This window comes from Platichthys flesus, chromosome 20 (genome assembly GCF_949316205.1).
Source record: "Platichthys flesus chromosome 20, fPlaFle2.1, whole genome shotgun sequence".
NCBI classification, from domain to species: Eukaryota; Metazoa; Chordata; class Actinopteri; order Pleuronectiformes; family Pleuronectidae; genus Platichthys; species Platichthys flesus.
The window spans coordinates 2,891,104-2,907,671 of NC_084964.1; the positions used below are offsets into that span (position 1 = coordinate 2,891,104).

General features: G+C 39.7%; 1 protein-coding gene across 2 annotated transcripts in view; it reads left to right on the forward strand.

The window, feature by feature from the left end:
• The window catches only part of reep3b (receptor accessory protein 3b), a 40,855-nt gene extending 24,837 nt beyond the window's left edge, over positions 1-16,018 (forward strand). Inside the window, exons 1-7 of one of the 2 annotated variants that reach the window (XM_062413839.1) lie at positions 690-963; positions 1,456-1,532; positions 2,985-3,105; positions 3,220-3,333; positions 8,217-8,379; positions 12,745-12,878; positions 13,059-16,018. In XM_062413839.1, the coding sequence (XP_062269823.1) occupies positions 1,465-1,532; positions 2,985-3,105; positions 3,220-3,333; positions 8,217-8,379; positions 12,745-12,878; positions 13,059-13,130 (672 nt within the window). In that variant the 5' untranslated portion in view covers positions 690-963; positions 1,456-1,464 and the 3' untranslated portion in view covers positions 13,131-16,018. Of the gene's footprint in view, positions 1-689; positions 964-1,455; positions 1,533-2,984; positions 3,106-3,219; positions 3,334-8,216; positions 8,380-12,744; positions 12,879-13,058 lie in introns of those variants that run through there. The other variant, XM_062413838.1, reaches the window with a different exon arrangement.
• The last annotated feature ends 550 nt before the right edge of the window (positions 16,019-16,568 follow it).

Below are 16,568 nucleotides of genomic sequence, written 5' to 3' on the forward strand. Positions count from 1 at the left end.
GTTCTACACCGGACTCACTTTTCCAAAGCAAGATTAGCTAAAATATATCCTAATTCAGATGCTAGTTGTAACAGATGCCATCACACCCCTGCCAACTTAACCCATATGTTTTGGTCATGCCCTGCTCTGGTCACTTACTGGTCTATGATCTTTAAAACAATATCTGAGGCGCTCAATACTGATTTCCAACCCAATGCAGCAGTAGCTATATTTGGTATCACAGACCGAAGACATTCTATAGTAAGGAAAAGTTATAAAAACATTTTGGCCTTTGTGACTCTGCTTGCACGCAGAAGAATATTATTACATTGGAAATCAAAAAACCCTCCCAAAGCGTCTTTGTGGATGTGTGACCTGATGCACTTTATACAATTAGAGAAAATTAAATACTCACTTAGGGGGTCAAGGGACAATTTCTACTCCACCTGGGATCCGGTTTTGAAATACATAGGGAAACTCAAAACTATACCTGATACCCCATAGCAATATTTCTTGCACTAGGACCCTATATCAAGTAGCGTACATAATATATATATATATATATATATATATATATTTTTTTTTTTTTTTTTTTCCTATTATCTTCTTTTTTTGTTATTCTAGGTGTGTGTACTACATGTTCAAGTGGGTGGGGTGGGTGGGATGTTGTTTGTATGTGTATGTAAAAAAAAAAAAACTATGGATATGTCTGTTAAAATGTATGCTCAGTGTATTCGGTGTTCATATACATTTTCCAAATAAAAAAATTATCAAAAAAAAAAATAGAAATATGAAGGGGAAGATGAAAGAGAGGTAGAAGCATGAGAAGCAGTGGAGGCAGAAGGAGATTGAAATGTATAAATTAGATGTCCTCTCCTTCTCACTGACTCTGACTCACTTTTTCTCCTTTACATTTATCATTCCCATGAGCCTGTGAGTGTGGAGGGAGTTCACTATGAGGTCACCAATTAACCACTGCAGCAGGTAGTGCAGAGACGGTGCTCTCTCTCTCTCTCACTCTGTGTGTGTTTGTGTCTGTGTGTCTGGGGGTGTGTGTGTGTTTGTATGTGTATGGTGTCAGTCTCACCATGTCAGCTCTCCCTTTTACAATGAAATTGATCAAGAACTGTGACTCCCTCTGATATTGGCATAAAGGTGAAACAACAGTGACCCCCACTATTCTGTTTTTGTACCTTTTTATACAGAAAGGGGATAGACAAATCCCGCCTTTAACAGGTTGTAGAAATGGGCACCGCATTTGGAAGTGTCAGTCTGTGTTCAGTCATGCAGCTGCAGCTAGGTCAGGCTAATACCTCAGCCTGCCATGTGACTGTCTGCCGGCCTGCCAACGTCTACCGCTGGCTTTGATATGGAAATCCAGCCTGTTTCTGCAACTTCATGTCACTTATTAGCTGATAAGTACAAATGTCTACAAATGTCGGTGCAGCTTCATTTTTCATTGTTCTCTCGGTGTAGGTGCGATGGATGATGTACTGGATTGTTTTTGCCCTCTACACTGTGGTGGAAACCATCACTGACCAAACTGTAGCATGGTGAGTTTCAGTCCAATATGAGCACACCCACACACACACACACTAGTGAAGAACAGTTACCGGTTTTGCGAATAAGTAAAAAAACGTGTCAAATTTGAATTATTATAACTGCGGTTGTTTGCCACAGTTTAAAGTTCATAGTAAATACTGTCCAGCCTCAACCACAATGACCATCCACACATGCACGTGCTAGCAACATGGTGTTCGATTCGCTTAAGAGTTTGAGACAAGCATTTAAACACATTGAATAAAGTCCAACATTTTGCACTCACATAGTACATCTGCTACACAAAACGCGCTAAGCCAGGACATCAGTGATAAAGTGACCGGCACTATCCGGATTCATTATCCGACATATCGATTAATAACATAACATCATTTTGCGACAGAAATACACACACACACACACGCACAAACTCCTGCAGACACAAGAGAATTTCTTCTTGCAGATTATGATGCAATGCTGTGTTTGAAAAAGCAACACCCAGTTTATCGAGGAAGATAAATATGAATTTATATGAACAGCAGGTTTTTATAAAGATCAGTTTTACATGTGGGTGATTAGAAAGAGCAGAGTCCCTTGATGACCGGCACAGGGTGATGTGCCTGGATGCAGTGGCGGTGCTAAGGGTGGGCAAGTGGGCACCATACAAGCCTTAGTGCGTGGATTTCCTGTAGTCAAACTTGAACTGTTGTCTAACCACAACCCTTATCCTACCCTTACCTAACCTTAACATTACAATAAAAATGTCCTCAAGTCAAAATCTCTATTTAATTTATGGGAACTTTTATCCCCATAAGGAAGACAAGACCCTATAATGTGACTCTGTAAACAGATTTAGGTCCCCACAACATGAGTAACACTCATAGTCTGGACAGTATCAGTCAGGTGATGTTAGTGACATGTGTTCACCGGGCATAATGTTTGTTCAAAGGGGTTAACCGTCAGTCTCATCAGACCAGAGAATCTTTTTCCTCATGTTCTCTAAGTCCTCCAAATGCTGTTTCAAGAACTCCAAGATGTCTGTCATTTGTCTTTGACTCACAGTGGCTTCTGTTTAGCCACTCTACCATAAAGGCCTGATTGATGTAGTGCTGATGGTAGTAGAAAGAGCCCTGCTGATTCCATCCTTTTTCTGTTTCACAGTTGATATTAAATATTATGTTATTATTCTATTTAATTATATAGTAAAAGGAGTACAGGGAGTTGCTGGACTTCAGTTTTTCAGGACCTTATATTGGTGTCACATAAGTGTCTTTCTAAACTACGGATCAGGTTTCTACAAGTTGACTCCAGTTAGGTTCTACACTCATCTGAAGGATAATTGAAGCAAACAGGAAGCACAATAATACAGCAAGTTGCTATGGTCCCATCCCCATAAAAATGAATGAAAGTTAATATCAACCCTCATTAATGATGGGGAGGCGTCTTCTGTGTGTGCACATTTCCAGGTTTCCTCTGTACTATGAGCTGAAGATAGCCTTTGTGATATGGCTACTGTCCCCCTACACCAGAGGAGCCAGTCTCATTTACAGAAAGTGTCTGCACCCACTGCTGTCCTCCAGAGAGAGGGTAAGATCACTCATCCATCCCTCCATTGCTACCTCTTAATTATGTTTGTGTATATGTATATATATTGATTTGAACTATCTATAAGAAAAGTGTTGACTGATAATTTCCCTCCAGGAAATAGATGAGTACATTGTACAGGCCAAAGAGAGAAGCTATGAAACCATGGTGAACTTTGGCAAGCAGGGACTGAGCATCGCAGCCACCGCCGCCGTCAGTGCAGCTGTCAAGGCAAGTGTCTCTGCTTAGTCTATGAACATTAAACTTTCTGTTCTACATTCTACTTGATCTTTTTTTTTAATTAAATGTGTCATTATTTTCATCATGTTTTGTATCTAAATAGAAAGCAACAGTAGCATGGCTGTGGCAGTTGTGAAATCTCACTCTTGTTGTATGTTCAACTTGAGACATGTCCTATAAATCCCATCACTTCCTGTCTCTGCCTTTGATAAATGCAGTGAGAGCTATGAGGTTATTTGCTTTCGATACAACAGTACCCTCTACCTGCTTTGTACGGTACAGCAATTAAGATGATTGTTTATTAGAATTCAACCTATTGGCACAGAATGTCCTGATGCCAAATCACACATAGGAGAACAAAAATAAATGCTGAAAAAGTGTACACAACAACAAATCCTGCATAAAACTTAATTTAAGAGATAAAAAATACTATGCTCTTATATCCTCTGTGTTGTCCATCAGTTACCATGTGCTGCAGAGTATGTGCTAATGAAGCATGTGTGGCTGGTTATATCAGCATTGCGTGAATACAGAAAATTCCTGCTGAGCTCTTGTCTCAGGCTTGACTGCACTGAGGTAATCCCAGGCAGTGGGAATCCAGTACTAAACAGAATTAATCATGTCAGGTTGTTAGATCCACCTTAACAGTCAAGGCAATCTAGCATGTTCAGCAAAATCTGATTAAATAAGTATAGTTAAGTGTAGAAGATAGTAAACATTGCATGATTGCAGTTAATGATTATTGATGATGATTAGGGGAGAGCTGGGTAATGTGAGACATTTGCTCCCCTCTAGGCGAGCTAAATGATATATCAGTAAAATGTTCACATTTCCAATTAATTCAGGATGTTTCCTGGCAATGGAAAGGATCAGAATGTCTTTAGGACAAAGGGCAGTGAAAATATGATTGTTTTTTTAAAAAGTGGTCCTGTGTCTCACTTTACCCCAGCTAAGGGGTAGAGTGAGACAGACCAGAGAAATCAAGGGGGTAAAGTGATCCACTTAAAACTACCATAACAAAACATGTTGTAATAGTTAAAATCCTGACAGCTAGATTGACAACCACACATGACAACCACACATTCCAAAACTAATATCGGACTAGTAACAGAATCATGGGGATTGGTCAATTAAGCACATTTATGATTATTATGATTAATGTGATCTCTTCCACACCCTAGCTTACCTGCACATTGTTTCTCTGTCCAATTGGCAGGGACAGGGATATTGTTTTTCTCTGCTTATTCAAATGCCAGTTCACAGCACTTAACTGGAACAAGGCCATGGAACTGGTCAGCTAGTTGTTTCAAGTGTTTGGCAAGCTCCTCCTCCATCTCATGTGTGAACATTCTCTTTGCCTCAGCTACTGCACCCCAGGCTACTGATTTTACTTCCCCTTTCTCTTTTTCTGTATGAATCTTTTGAGGGTTGTCTTATCAATATTTCTATCCCTTCAAGCTTTTCTTAAGGACTTCTTTCGTTGCATGACCTCAGCGGCTGCACTCTCCATCTCTTCAAGGGGTGTTTGGCCCCAGGTTGTCCTGGTGTAGTTTCTTGGCATGATGGCTTTTCTACAATGTTTATGACATTAAAAATAAAACATAAGTAATGTTATATTACACTACACTAAAACAACATCTCTTAGCAATTCAGGCTAATCTTCAATTAGCATCAATCACATGGTTTTATATTTTGGAAGTTCATCAACATGTATGATATAAGTTTTTCTACCTGATTCAATTTGTTGATTAAGTTCAAAGCAAGAAAATTTACTTTTACATGCAAAAAACACATTTTTGTGAAAAAGCATAATTACCAGAGCACCAGCACCAACTTCTCCTTCATGGCAAGGGGAGGAGGGGAGGGGCTTGAAAACATATCACATCAGAGGATGTAGAAAATAAGGACATGCCTAGGACCATGGTTGAGACCAAAAAGATGTGGTCTTGGTCCAGATCAGATTAAACCATGGTTTGGTTTGTTTGGATAGTTCAGGCTTTCAGACCAATTGCAGGAAGTTGGATTGGACATTAAATCCTTCTGTATGCAAAAAGCTCAGAGAGCGTCAGGTACTAGAGCTCTGGTTTGTTTTTACGGATCCATCTGAGCATTTAAACCATGGCTGATGTGATTTTCAATGAATCAGACAGTCCTGAGACTCACTGAAGGCTAGTACAGCAAATATAATGGTCAATTAATTATGCATGCAGCATTCATGTTGCATATTGATGTGCATGTTGACTGCGGCTGATTTAAATTGCGTCTAAGAATCCTCCACAGGTGTGAAGGAACAGACTGGTTTCAACTATATTTACAAGTATGTCCGGGGTGTCCAAATCCCTGGATCCAAACACAGGGTTTAAAAGACATGTGTTATTGATGTGTGGATGTGCTCCAGCTTTCTTACTGGCTAACCTTCTTGTGACTGTTTCTTTCTCTCTCTCCCTGTACTGACATCCGTCTTTCTTCAGGGTTTCTGTGTGTCAGCAGGCTGCTGTGGGAGGTAAAAAACAGTCAGTGTTGCAGCATGGACAGAATGTTCCCATTTCACACCAGCATTATTCCGCTATTCCCAATTTTTTTTCTGTTCTTTTACCATACCTAGTAGCCAGGAATACTTTATTTCCACGTTCTTCCCAGTGTAGTAATAAGGAATTTGTGTGTTTTTGCAAAGAAACATTTTACTGAAAATATTTCACATACATTTCCTTCATTTAGATTCGTTGGGATGTGATTTTTTTTTTTTCCCCTCATGTCTAATATTTTCATTTCAGTTTAACACATTATCTATTCTTCCTATTTCGTCTTTCGCTTGCTTTAATATTTCACAAAAATCTCCTTATTGTTTTTTTCTCGCTGTGTTGTCTTCCCTGTGTTCACTTTGAGAGCCATGTCCATTATGACATCTTTATTATTTTAGAAGGTTTCTTGTCACATTAGCTCTGAGGTCCATAACTTTTTCTTCACTGTCCATATTAGCACATTAGTATTAATATCCTATTTTGTATTTTTTTATTTCAGACATCAGATAATATTGTCAGGCTGTTTAGGGACAACCTGAACACTAGTTGGAAAGTTAATTGCCTAAACTGTTGTAGATGTATTTGGTGTTTACTTGAGTTGCTAATAGAAAATTCAATTAATATTTCCATTTACATGTTAAGGAGCGGGCCTAGATTAAGACACATTATGTCTACCACGCCAATATGTCCAGCTTCATGCCACAGTTCCAGTTGTAGGATGCTAAAATCCAATTAAGAAGTATATATGTGATTAAGATGTTTTCATCATATTCATATCAAAGGTTGCAATACTCGATTATAGGTTATTCCAGGTTTGACTTATTTGGGTTAAGGTAAAAAGAAATGATGTTGCATGACAATGGCTTATTCAGACTATTGGCCTAATCGGGTTAATCCATGTAAAACATACAAATTGGTTTCACTACTCCAAAGATATTTTTCTGTACGTATTTTAAATTTCTGTTACAGGGCTCTCTCTCTCTCTCTCTCTCCTTCCTGTCTCTAAAAAATAACAAAGTATCTGGAAAGACTAAAGGTTGTTAAACTATAATCTGTTTATCTGCCAGCCAGCTGAAGACTGACACAGTAGCTGTTGTCACTACCAGCCTGTCTGCCTAACCACTTTATTTATAATTTTATACAATAACAGTAATATTATTTTGAGACTTATTTTAATATTCTATCTCAGTGACCGAGTGAGAGCTGAGAACTGGGTGAGTAATGAGTTTCAAACAGTTGTTCAGCAGCTGTAGCTCAGTGGGGACCTAGTTTTCTCCAGACAGTTGAGTCAAAACACCAACGTTCTATAGGTAAGAGATCAGAAACGCAAACAGAACTAACAATGGTTGTGTATGTGGCTGCAGGACTGTCACTTACGTGAAAGTGCTGAATGCCAGTAAAGAAAGTGAAAGTGCAAACAATAGGAACAGTACATTATGTAGTCGGAACTCAGAAGTCTGTTTTGACTTCTGGACAAATCTCTCTGTCTCATCTGAGAGACCCGAAGTTCCCACACCCAGATTTGTAAATTTGCAGGAATTCAGCACAACTTTGAAGTGAGGAAATAACGCTGTCATTTAAATGTGAGCATATAGTAAAACAGTTTTGTCCTCATCATAAATAGTTGTGATCTCAAAACCATGGTAATCATTTTCGGCATACTAGAAAGTAGGCCGAAATGATTACCATGGTACCATTTAGATTACCATGGTACCATTTCGGAAATGATTACCATGGTTTTGAGATGTGGAAAACAATATTAGAAGTCACAATTTAGTGGATATATTTTATTATCTTTTAATTAAGATTTCCCCCCCCAAAACAAAGTATAAATTTGATGATTTTGCTAAATGGTAGAATTTTATATGACAGGCTGAGACCCACCTGCATTACCTCCCCAGGCCCTCCATTGGGCCACAGTTTGCACTGCAGTATAGTAGCAGTACCGTAACTGCCGTAATGCTCCATATTGTTTTCGTGGCCAAGGTCTCAGTTAATGTATGCTCACGTTGTTTACATTCCAGCTCTCAAATAGCTTTTTGTTGTAAATGTGCTTCCAGTCAAATGTGGCCAATACAGAGTCAGTAGTTGCAATGTGTAATAGTAGAACATAAATTTGAACACACTTTTGTGCTTGTGTCTGTTTATAAACACAAATACTTTTTAGCTGCAATAAAGATCTCTTCACCCAAACAGCCTCAAGCCAACAGATACTCTGTGGGAAACACTGGGCTCTCCACACACTCAAGTTGTGTTACACAGTCTGTAGACACCCACTCACTTCATCCCTGTTGGATTGTGTTCAGTGCAGTTTGCTCTTGATGTTAACATTGGTGTCTGTGTGTATGACAGGGTCAGGGAGCCATCACAGAGAAGCTGCGTAGCTTGAGTATGCATGACCTCACACAGATAAGCCAGCAGGACGACAGAGGAAACCAGCTGTACCAGTACAGCTCCCACTCTGCAAACCCCGCCATCAGGAGATCTCAGAGCACCGATGCTGCTGACGGACCAGGTACACACACACACACACACACACACACACACACACACGCACAACAAAAGCATGAAATCTTTTTTTATATTAAAATTTTGTTTTTCTAGATGTTGACATGTTGAGTTCAGGTAAAGCATATTTAGTAAATTCTATTTCATTCACATAAAAAAACTGCTCAGCATGGCTGAAATGTTATAATATGCAAAAGTGCCTGGTGATCCACCACAATTACATTCAGTGCATCAATTGTATTGATTGATAAGGTTTTGAGCACTGAGCCAGGCAATATAGGCCTTCATCACACCTGGTTTTAACATGTGGTTTTTATGATCCGATCTAAAGTGGACAGCTGTAATACTGGTGTGAAAACCACTCATGATTGGATATAGACCACTGCCACAATATCAAGACTGATCACCACATCATGATCGGTGCTTTCTTTAAATCGGTAAAATCCTTCTTCACAGCACAGCTGCTTGAGATTCAGTGAGACTCTCCTGACTCGTCTCTCTACCTCTCATTCGCTCGTTCGTGCCGACACAGACTCACTTACACGACTGGATAAAAACCTAAGGACTTGGTCTTAGTGAACAGAAATGACCTACGTGTTTGTTTGTATAGACTGGGGAGATAAGATTTGATCTCAGAATGTATTTATTCAAATTAGTAATAAGACAAACAAACATTAGTTGCACACAATCAATAACTTTTTTTATATCACCAAGTCTCCTTCAACAGGCTTCTTGCGTACGGTGCTGAACACTGACTCTCCTCTATGTAGTTATATACACACATCTGTTGTTTGTTTAAAAGATGCACACTTTCAGACAAAAACATTGTCATACAACAAAAAGTAGAACATTTTTCTGAATTGTTCTTTGTTCCTCACTCCCTTCAATGCCCTCTCTTGTTTGATGGGACCTGCAGGTTGGCTGACATAAGCATTGTGAAGCTGTGTGTGTGCGTGAGCGCTAGTGTGTGAGAGGACTTCCCAGCAGACAGAGGAGATGAGATGAGGTTCAGTGGGTTGCCGGTGGAATACAAAACATGAACTCTCTCTCTCTGTTCCCTCTATATATCTCCCTCTCTCCCTCTCACTCTCTTTGTAGCTCTCTCTCACACACACACAGACAGTGAGTGAGGCATGGGGAGAGGAGAGGGTGGAGGAAGGGACAGAGATGAATGTATAGGAGGAGAGTAGAGATGTAAGGGATGAATGAAGGAGTGAATTGGAAGAAGAGGTGGATGGTTTGAGGGTGGGAAGGCTGGTAGACAGCATTAGCATGCTGAGAGAGGACAGAGTGTAATATGTATTCAGCTCAGCCAGCCAGCAGGGAGACAAAGAAACATGAAGGGGAGAAGAGAGGCGAGGGAGGAGAGAAGCTTTCACCTTGGAACTGCTCTCGTTCAAGTGATTCTACATGTGAAATGTTCAAGAAACCACACACCTTCTGGTGGCCATATTAAAAGTCCTCTGTTCCTGGGCTGGAAGTGTTTCCTACAGGTGATGGCTTGTTGAACATACTGCATGACTCAAAGATTACATCTGAAGATGTTCTATATTGTTTGAAAAATCCCTTGTGCAGAGATTAACCATCATATCTGATTCCTCTGAGTCACACAATTCCATTGTTTCCAAAGGCTATCACAAACACATCAGGGAGCCACACTGTTGCACTGGGTGACATGCTCCTTCATCACCATGAACACACACTGGGGTTTATTTAGAATCCATTTCACAGTCTTCACTGTCCTGCAGCCACAAACACAGAGCACACAATGTGGATTCATCCAATGCAAAAAATGCACTGTTTCTTCCTGTTTGAATAACATTTGTTAAGAACTCAGTGTCCAATTGATTTGGGAAATTACTGAACCTTTCTTCACCTTCATCTTTCTTTTGTCCACTTAATGTACATGGTTGATGGGTTGGTTGCAAATTCCACTCACTACTTGAAAATGAAAATGAAGTAAACTTTTTATGGCATGTATCTTGAAAACAACTTGGCTGAAAGTTAAAATTTGCTTGCCGTTGTAATCTTTCAAGTCTCAATCTTTGCTCCAATGATCTTTTCACTTACATTACAAATCTTCTCGTCTTTTTCATAGATATAGAAAGTGAAACAAACTAGTCGAAGGCCAATTTCACAACCGTTGTTATTATCTATAGACAGAGGTGAAAAAAGAGATTTCAATGTGTCAATCTTTTTTAATTTGAAAAGCAAATTCAATTTTTTGCTTAATAAGTAATTTTCAAAAACCGATGGAAACGAAAGAGTGAATTCAAACCTTGACCTAAAATATGATGTCATATACAGAAATATGAAGAGAGTCACTAAGCTCATTCATTAAAGAACATTATGCTACATCTTTGTTCCACAATGACATCAGTACGTCAGTTAATTTATAAAATCACTTGAGCCAAATCATTAGCAATTTGGCTGTACTGGTGAACTTTACAATAGACAAGGCTCAGTAGGTGGAGCATAGTTGGCGGTTTGATTCCTGGCTCCTTTTCACATGTCAATGTGTTGTTCCTGATAGGCAGCCAGTGCCTTGAATGGCATCTCCTGACAAATTCTTTGTTGCATTGTGAAACATATAGGTTTTTTGTTTCCTCCCTCTGTCAAAAGGACTGTTTGTCAGCAGGATTACACATTTTACAATTATTTTATCACATTTTTTAACATTGTGAGATATAGGTATGTTTTTACTTTTTTTCCAAATTCCCAGGGAATGATGCATGCAACTAGATGGTAAAAATCTGGTAAATTGAGAGGGCTGATATATATAAGTGTGTGTAATTTGCTGCAGTTTGATTTAATTTAATCAGACTGTTGAGCCTTGGCAGAGGTATTCGCTCCACTGAGTGCCATTCTACTTCATTTTATCTTTTAACCTTGTGTGTCTATGACAAAGAGAGAGCTGCACCTGGAGGCAGCTGTGGCAGCAGCTGGTGTTTGCTGACTATTTGCTGACCTCTGCTGGACCAGCCGCGGTTCACACACAGTTTAAATGAATCCAGCTTTCTTCACTACAACCTTAACACACAGACAGCACAGGCCTGTGATCAGAAAGTGACTATCAGCAGCCACAGGCACCTGTCAGTGATCAAATCCAACTTTAATTCAGATGGAGCTTATGTGTGGTTCCTCTCTACATAGGCCGCTATAATTTGTTTACAGTAGCCCAGACTGGACAAACTAAACACCTTTTTGAGTTTTTATGAAGACTGAAGGCTGCCACAGGTTTTCTTTCATGTATGGAAGGGGAGGGTGAGGTGAGGGGTATTCAGTAGAGATGAGCCGGATACTCGGCTGAAACGAGTATCCGGTACGGATAAAGCACTTTTGCCGAGCACGAGTATTATACGAGTCATTATCTGTGCTCGGACTGAATGAAAATCCTCACACAGCGTCACAGCGCTCCTCCCCTTCACACACCGCTCTGCTCACTCACTCACAGAACAGCTCTCTGTCTCTCTCAGTCACTCAGGTTCGCGGGTCTTTTCGGTTAACGTTTAGGGTTTCTTCAGCTTGAAGTTTGTTTTTATTTCAGTTTGTACTTACTTATTAACCAGTAGAGTTCTGTTAAACGTGGGTTCGTTCAGACGTGGTGCTGGTAGAAAGCGACTCGCGCTGCGTCTCTGCCTGTCGGAGATTTTTTTTTTTTTTTTTTTTAAAACAGTTTTTTTTTTTACTTCACGCATTAAGTGTCTGACTACTCTCTAGCGTCTGGCTACGCTCTCTCACTCTCTCTCTCTCTCGCTCTCTCTCTCTCCCTCTCTCTGCCAGTCGTTGGAGTTTTTTTTGTTTTTTTTTAAACCGTCAGTTGGCTCTAACCAGTTTTATTTTACTTCACGCACTGAGTGTCTGACACATTCTAGGTGGTAGTGGTATAAAAAATATTACAAATTAAGCTACACACACACACTCCCCCTCTCTCTCTGTCTCTCTCTTACTCACTGAAACACACACTCACACACACACACACACTCCCGGGTTAAATCACACCCACTTCCGGGTTAGGCCCCGCCCACTCCGAGTACGGATACGGATACAGATAATTCATATGGTTAACAGATACAGATACAGATACAGATAATGCTGTACTCGCTCATCCCTAGTATTCAGCTACAACATACTTCACCACTAGATGTCACTAAATTCTACAAACAAAACCTTTAACTATTAGTTTCATTGAGATATAAAAGTCAATGAAAAAATTGTGGACTTTATTTATTTACATTCTTCAATGGATTTTCAGCAATAGCACAAATTTTCAGCCTGGTTGTGTGATCAATGCAGCCAAACATGGTCTCTGAGTCACTGTGATATACGTACATCTGGTGTTCATTGTTTCTGTTGCTGTGTGTTTTTTCAGAATACTTTTATGACCAGGAGGAGAGGTCGGATGAGGAGACTGAGCCAACCTTCTCTGAAGATGAGGCTCTTACTCAGAAAGGCCTGAGACGATCGCAGAGTGTCAAGATCACACGGTCCAGAGTCCGTAAAGATGTAAGTGCATTGTTTGAAAAATCTAAAAAAATCTATAAGATAAATCGGTTTATATATCTTCCTCATACAATTAATGAGAAACACTGAGGGAAAGGTTTCTTAAGCAAAATATCAGCACGAGAGCAGACAGGATGTCAAAGTGAGAAAAAAACAAACACGTTTTCATTTCTTTCTCACCAGGCTCGTTATGGATCCCTGAGGATTAAAGGCAAGAAGAGACCAGCACTGAGCTCTGTTAATTATGGCACGTAAAACGACTACTGCTGAGACACCCAGCAGACAGCAGACGGCCTGCTGATTGGTGGATGGTTTTGTCAGTCTGTATTCCAGCTCTTGTCAGTCTGAACTCCCTCGTCTCTCTGATCGTGAGCTTTGTGCTGACATATTTATCTCCTAACTCATCTTAAACCAGAGACTCTCAGAGAATTTTGTCTTTGGGATGATTACAGACATGCAAACTTTGCATGGATGTTTTGTTTGTTTTATCTGTTTTCTTTACTGTTGTAGTGTTTAGGTGTGATGTTATATATCTGTGGTCTTTAGATTTTAGATTAATTTGTAAGTCATTTTTTTATTTGTGGTACCACTTTCTAATAAGACATCCTCTATGTGCAGTTGATGTAAAACAAATGCTTTATTAATTGCACAGGTATGAGCTTCTAATATAAGCAAGGTTTTGGGTTGCCAGGTTTGGCTGTGGTTTGTGAACTTGCTGTGTTTGTGTCTGTCTCCAAGTAGACTGTCCTCTCGTCTTCTGGATCAGATATTTTAATTATAATAAAAAAAGTTTTAAGATAATAGCTACAGACTCTGTGGCTTCATAAAAGTCGGAGCCAGGACACTTTTAATGGTGATGTAGTGAACATATTAGTGACGTTAGCATTCATCTCTAGTTCGTTTTCATTTCTTTCGGAAATGCCAACTTTGGCATCTGTTATCAGAGAACCAGCTGTCAGTGAGGAAAGTGAATAATAATCATTACAACAATCCAAAGATATTTTTTACAACCTGTCAACCCAAAAGTTTTTATTTCTAGCTTATAAATGCTCAACAAAGCATTATTAAAGGATTTTATTACCCATTAGGTAAAGTGAAGCCTTTAACCTTTTGAAAACATGGCATCCGTTTTGCTTCTGCTGCCTTTCAGGTATTTTATCGATGAGGGACTTGTTTAAAGGACACTCTAACACTTTTTCCAGTTTGAGTCAGTTAACTGCTCTGTGGCTTAGGATACTAATGAATGCTTTTTTTTTTTTGACATGGGTGGACTCAATCAGGCTCAGACACTTGCATCATTCCCTGATACAGTGGTAACAGTATGAGAGCCCATGTCCCAGAGGGACACCATCCGGTCTGAACTCTTGGACTTTGGGAGAAGAGGGAAAAAACACGTTGATAAACACAGGGATGAACTCCCACTCCTTTTTAATGATGATTTCTTATTTTCCTGCTTTTACTCATGTATTTTCATATGAACACATCCCTAGTTGTAAATGTCTACCTGTATATCTTAGTAACAGAGAAGATTAGCCTTTTGAAAGTTATTTTTGTGTTGTTTTGCACATATACCTCCTCCCAAATATTTTATATCATTGCTGTTGTTGCTTGTCATCTCATTTTATAATGTACTATGCTGTGTGAGGATGCAGCACAGAGTGAGCTTAAAATTCTTGCTGATGGACACTAATACTTGCAGAGTGTTGTGTTGTATTGTAAGGTGTGATTTGTTTTTGTTCTCTTGTACTGAAGTTAGAGATACACTCCTGACAAACTGCAGAAGGTTCCTTTAACAGTGACTGTGGTGTAGAGTCAGTTTTTACTGTTTCTCTGGCAGAAACATTGTCCCTCTAATCAGTCGATGTGCTTCTGACGCAACACTACAAGTGATTTGTGTGTGTTCTTGGAAACATGGGAGCCGATACAGCTGGGTGACGAATTAAAGGAGAAACATGAATCCAGTGCTGACAGTGAGTATCTGGAAAGTCTAATAAAGAGGCCTGGATTTTGTCCTCATCTCTTGCTTTGAAATCACTCTAAGAAGGGATTTCCTCATGGCCAGTTTTTAAAAGAGAAGAGGTTATCAGCCCATTTTAACTACATATTTTCAGCAGGGCTCGGACGCTTTAATATTAAGATCTTGTGAGAGTTAAATTATGAATGTTTGTGCAAATTCAAGCAAGCACAGTAAATCATTTAATATAGTTTGTGAGAAGCAGTGTGGAGGGCTTTTAGATTCTGGATTCTTGATAATGGCCAAAACTGCTACAGCTGTTTGTTTTTTTACTGTTAAAGACTGTAGACTCGCCTGCTGCTGCCGCTCCAACGCAGCAGACCAGAAACACTTGTGCAAAGGGCTCATATAAAGGCCATTTACCGATTAATGATCACATTGTTTTAAAATGTTGGTTCGAGCTCTTTCCAACTCGAACTTTTTTCAAAGTGAAAGCCCTAGATTTAAGATGGATGCAAACCTAGTCACAAGCACAAATGAAATGTCATGCCTGTGTGGGAGGACCTGTGAAGACATGAACAGAGCCTGTGTCTGTTCTTCCCTCTAGTAGAATTCAACTCACTTGGATCCATCTCTGACAAGGAGCACTGGAGTGTTGTGGTGGGACAGCACCTTTCTCGAGCTGTTTTTACACCTGCATGTCTGTGAATGCTGCAATCCACGTGACAGACAACTGTCCAGAATGTCCAAACCATGTGTGCCCATTAGAGTGTGCCTGCCCAGACTTCCAGTGGAGTATATCAGGGTCTTCACCTGCTGTTGGATTTTCCTCTTGTCATTCATCTCTGAGGAAGCCTGTGAACATCTCCTTCCTATGAGTGACTGTTTAATGCCCTGACAAATTGACTGTCTCCTACATGTGACCTTGTAAGTGATGTAATATATTTACCATAAGTCTAATCCGGCTTTATTGAAACCAAAGCTCTTTTTATTTGGGTTCAATAACACGCCAAACTTGTTCATGTCCTAATGTCCAATTCTAACAACTGACTAATGATGCCAAAGCTTCATGTAGTCACCCTGAGCTGTTGGGCTGGCCTGTTTGAGGTTAAACATCCGGTGTGTGGCTTGCTGGATTGTTATTGCATAAAATAAACGCTGCCCCATCACAGTGAGGGCAACAAATAAAGTGTCTGGTGCATCATTATTCTGCCTCTCAGCTCTGTGGGGCTTCTCTGTACTCAACCAGCAAGCTCAACAACCACTACGCAGTTTATCCAGTTGAGCCAACTGGAGCCATATATGCAAGTGCAACCACAAGTGCTTTAAATGAGCACAAACCAGTAATGGAACCACAGAGCAAACATTGGGAGGTTATTGCTGATTATTAATGAATATTGCTCATAGCTCAGGTAGAGGGGGGATCAGCAGAGAGATTACTGTAACCATTCTGCCGTCAATCTTTCAGAATCACTGAGTAACAGTTGTTTAGTATAAAGAGTCAGATAAATAGCCAGTGAAGCACATTTTAACAGAAGAACATCTATGTCTGAGGGAACCAGATATAGATGTCAATTTATAACATCTATGTTATAAATCATATTACATCATTTTGTTCTCAACAAATTATACGGTGTACATCAATATAGATTTTAAACTTGAATAATTTATTCATCACGATCTGATGATCTGTCTGATGATCAGTCTATATATATATATTGTTGCATAAACGGCTAAGC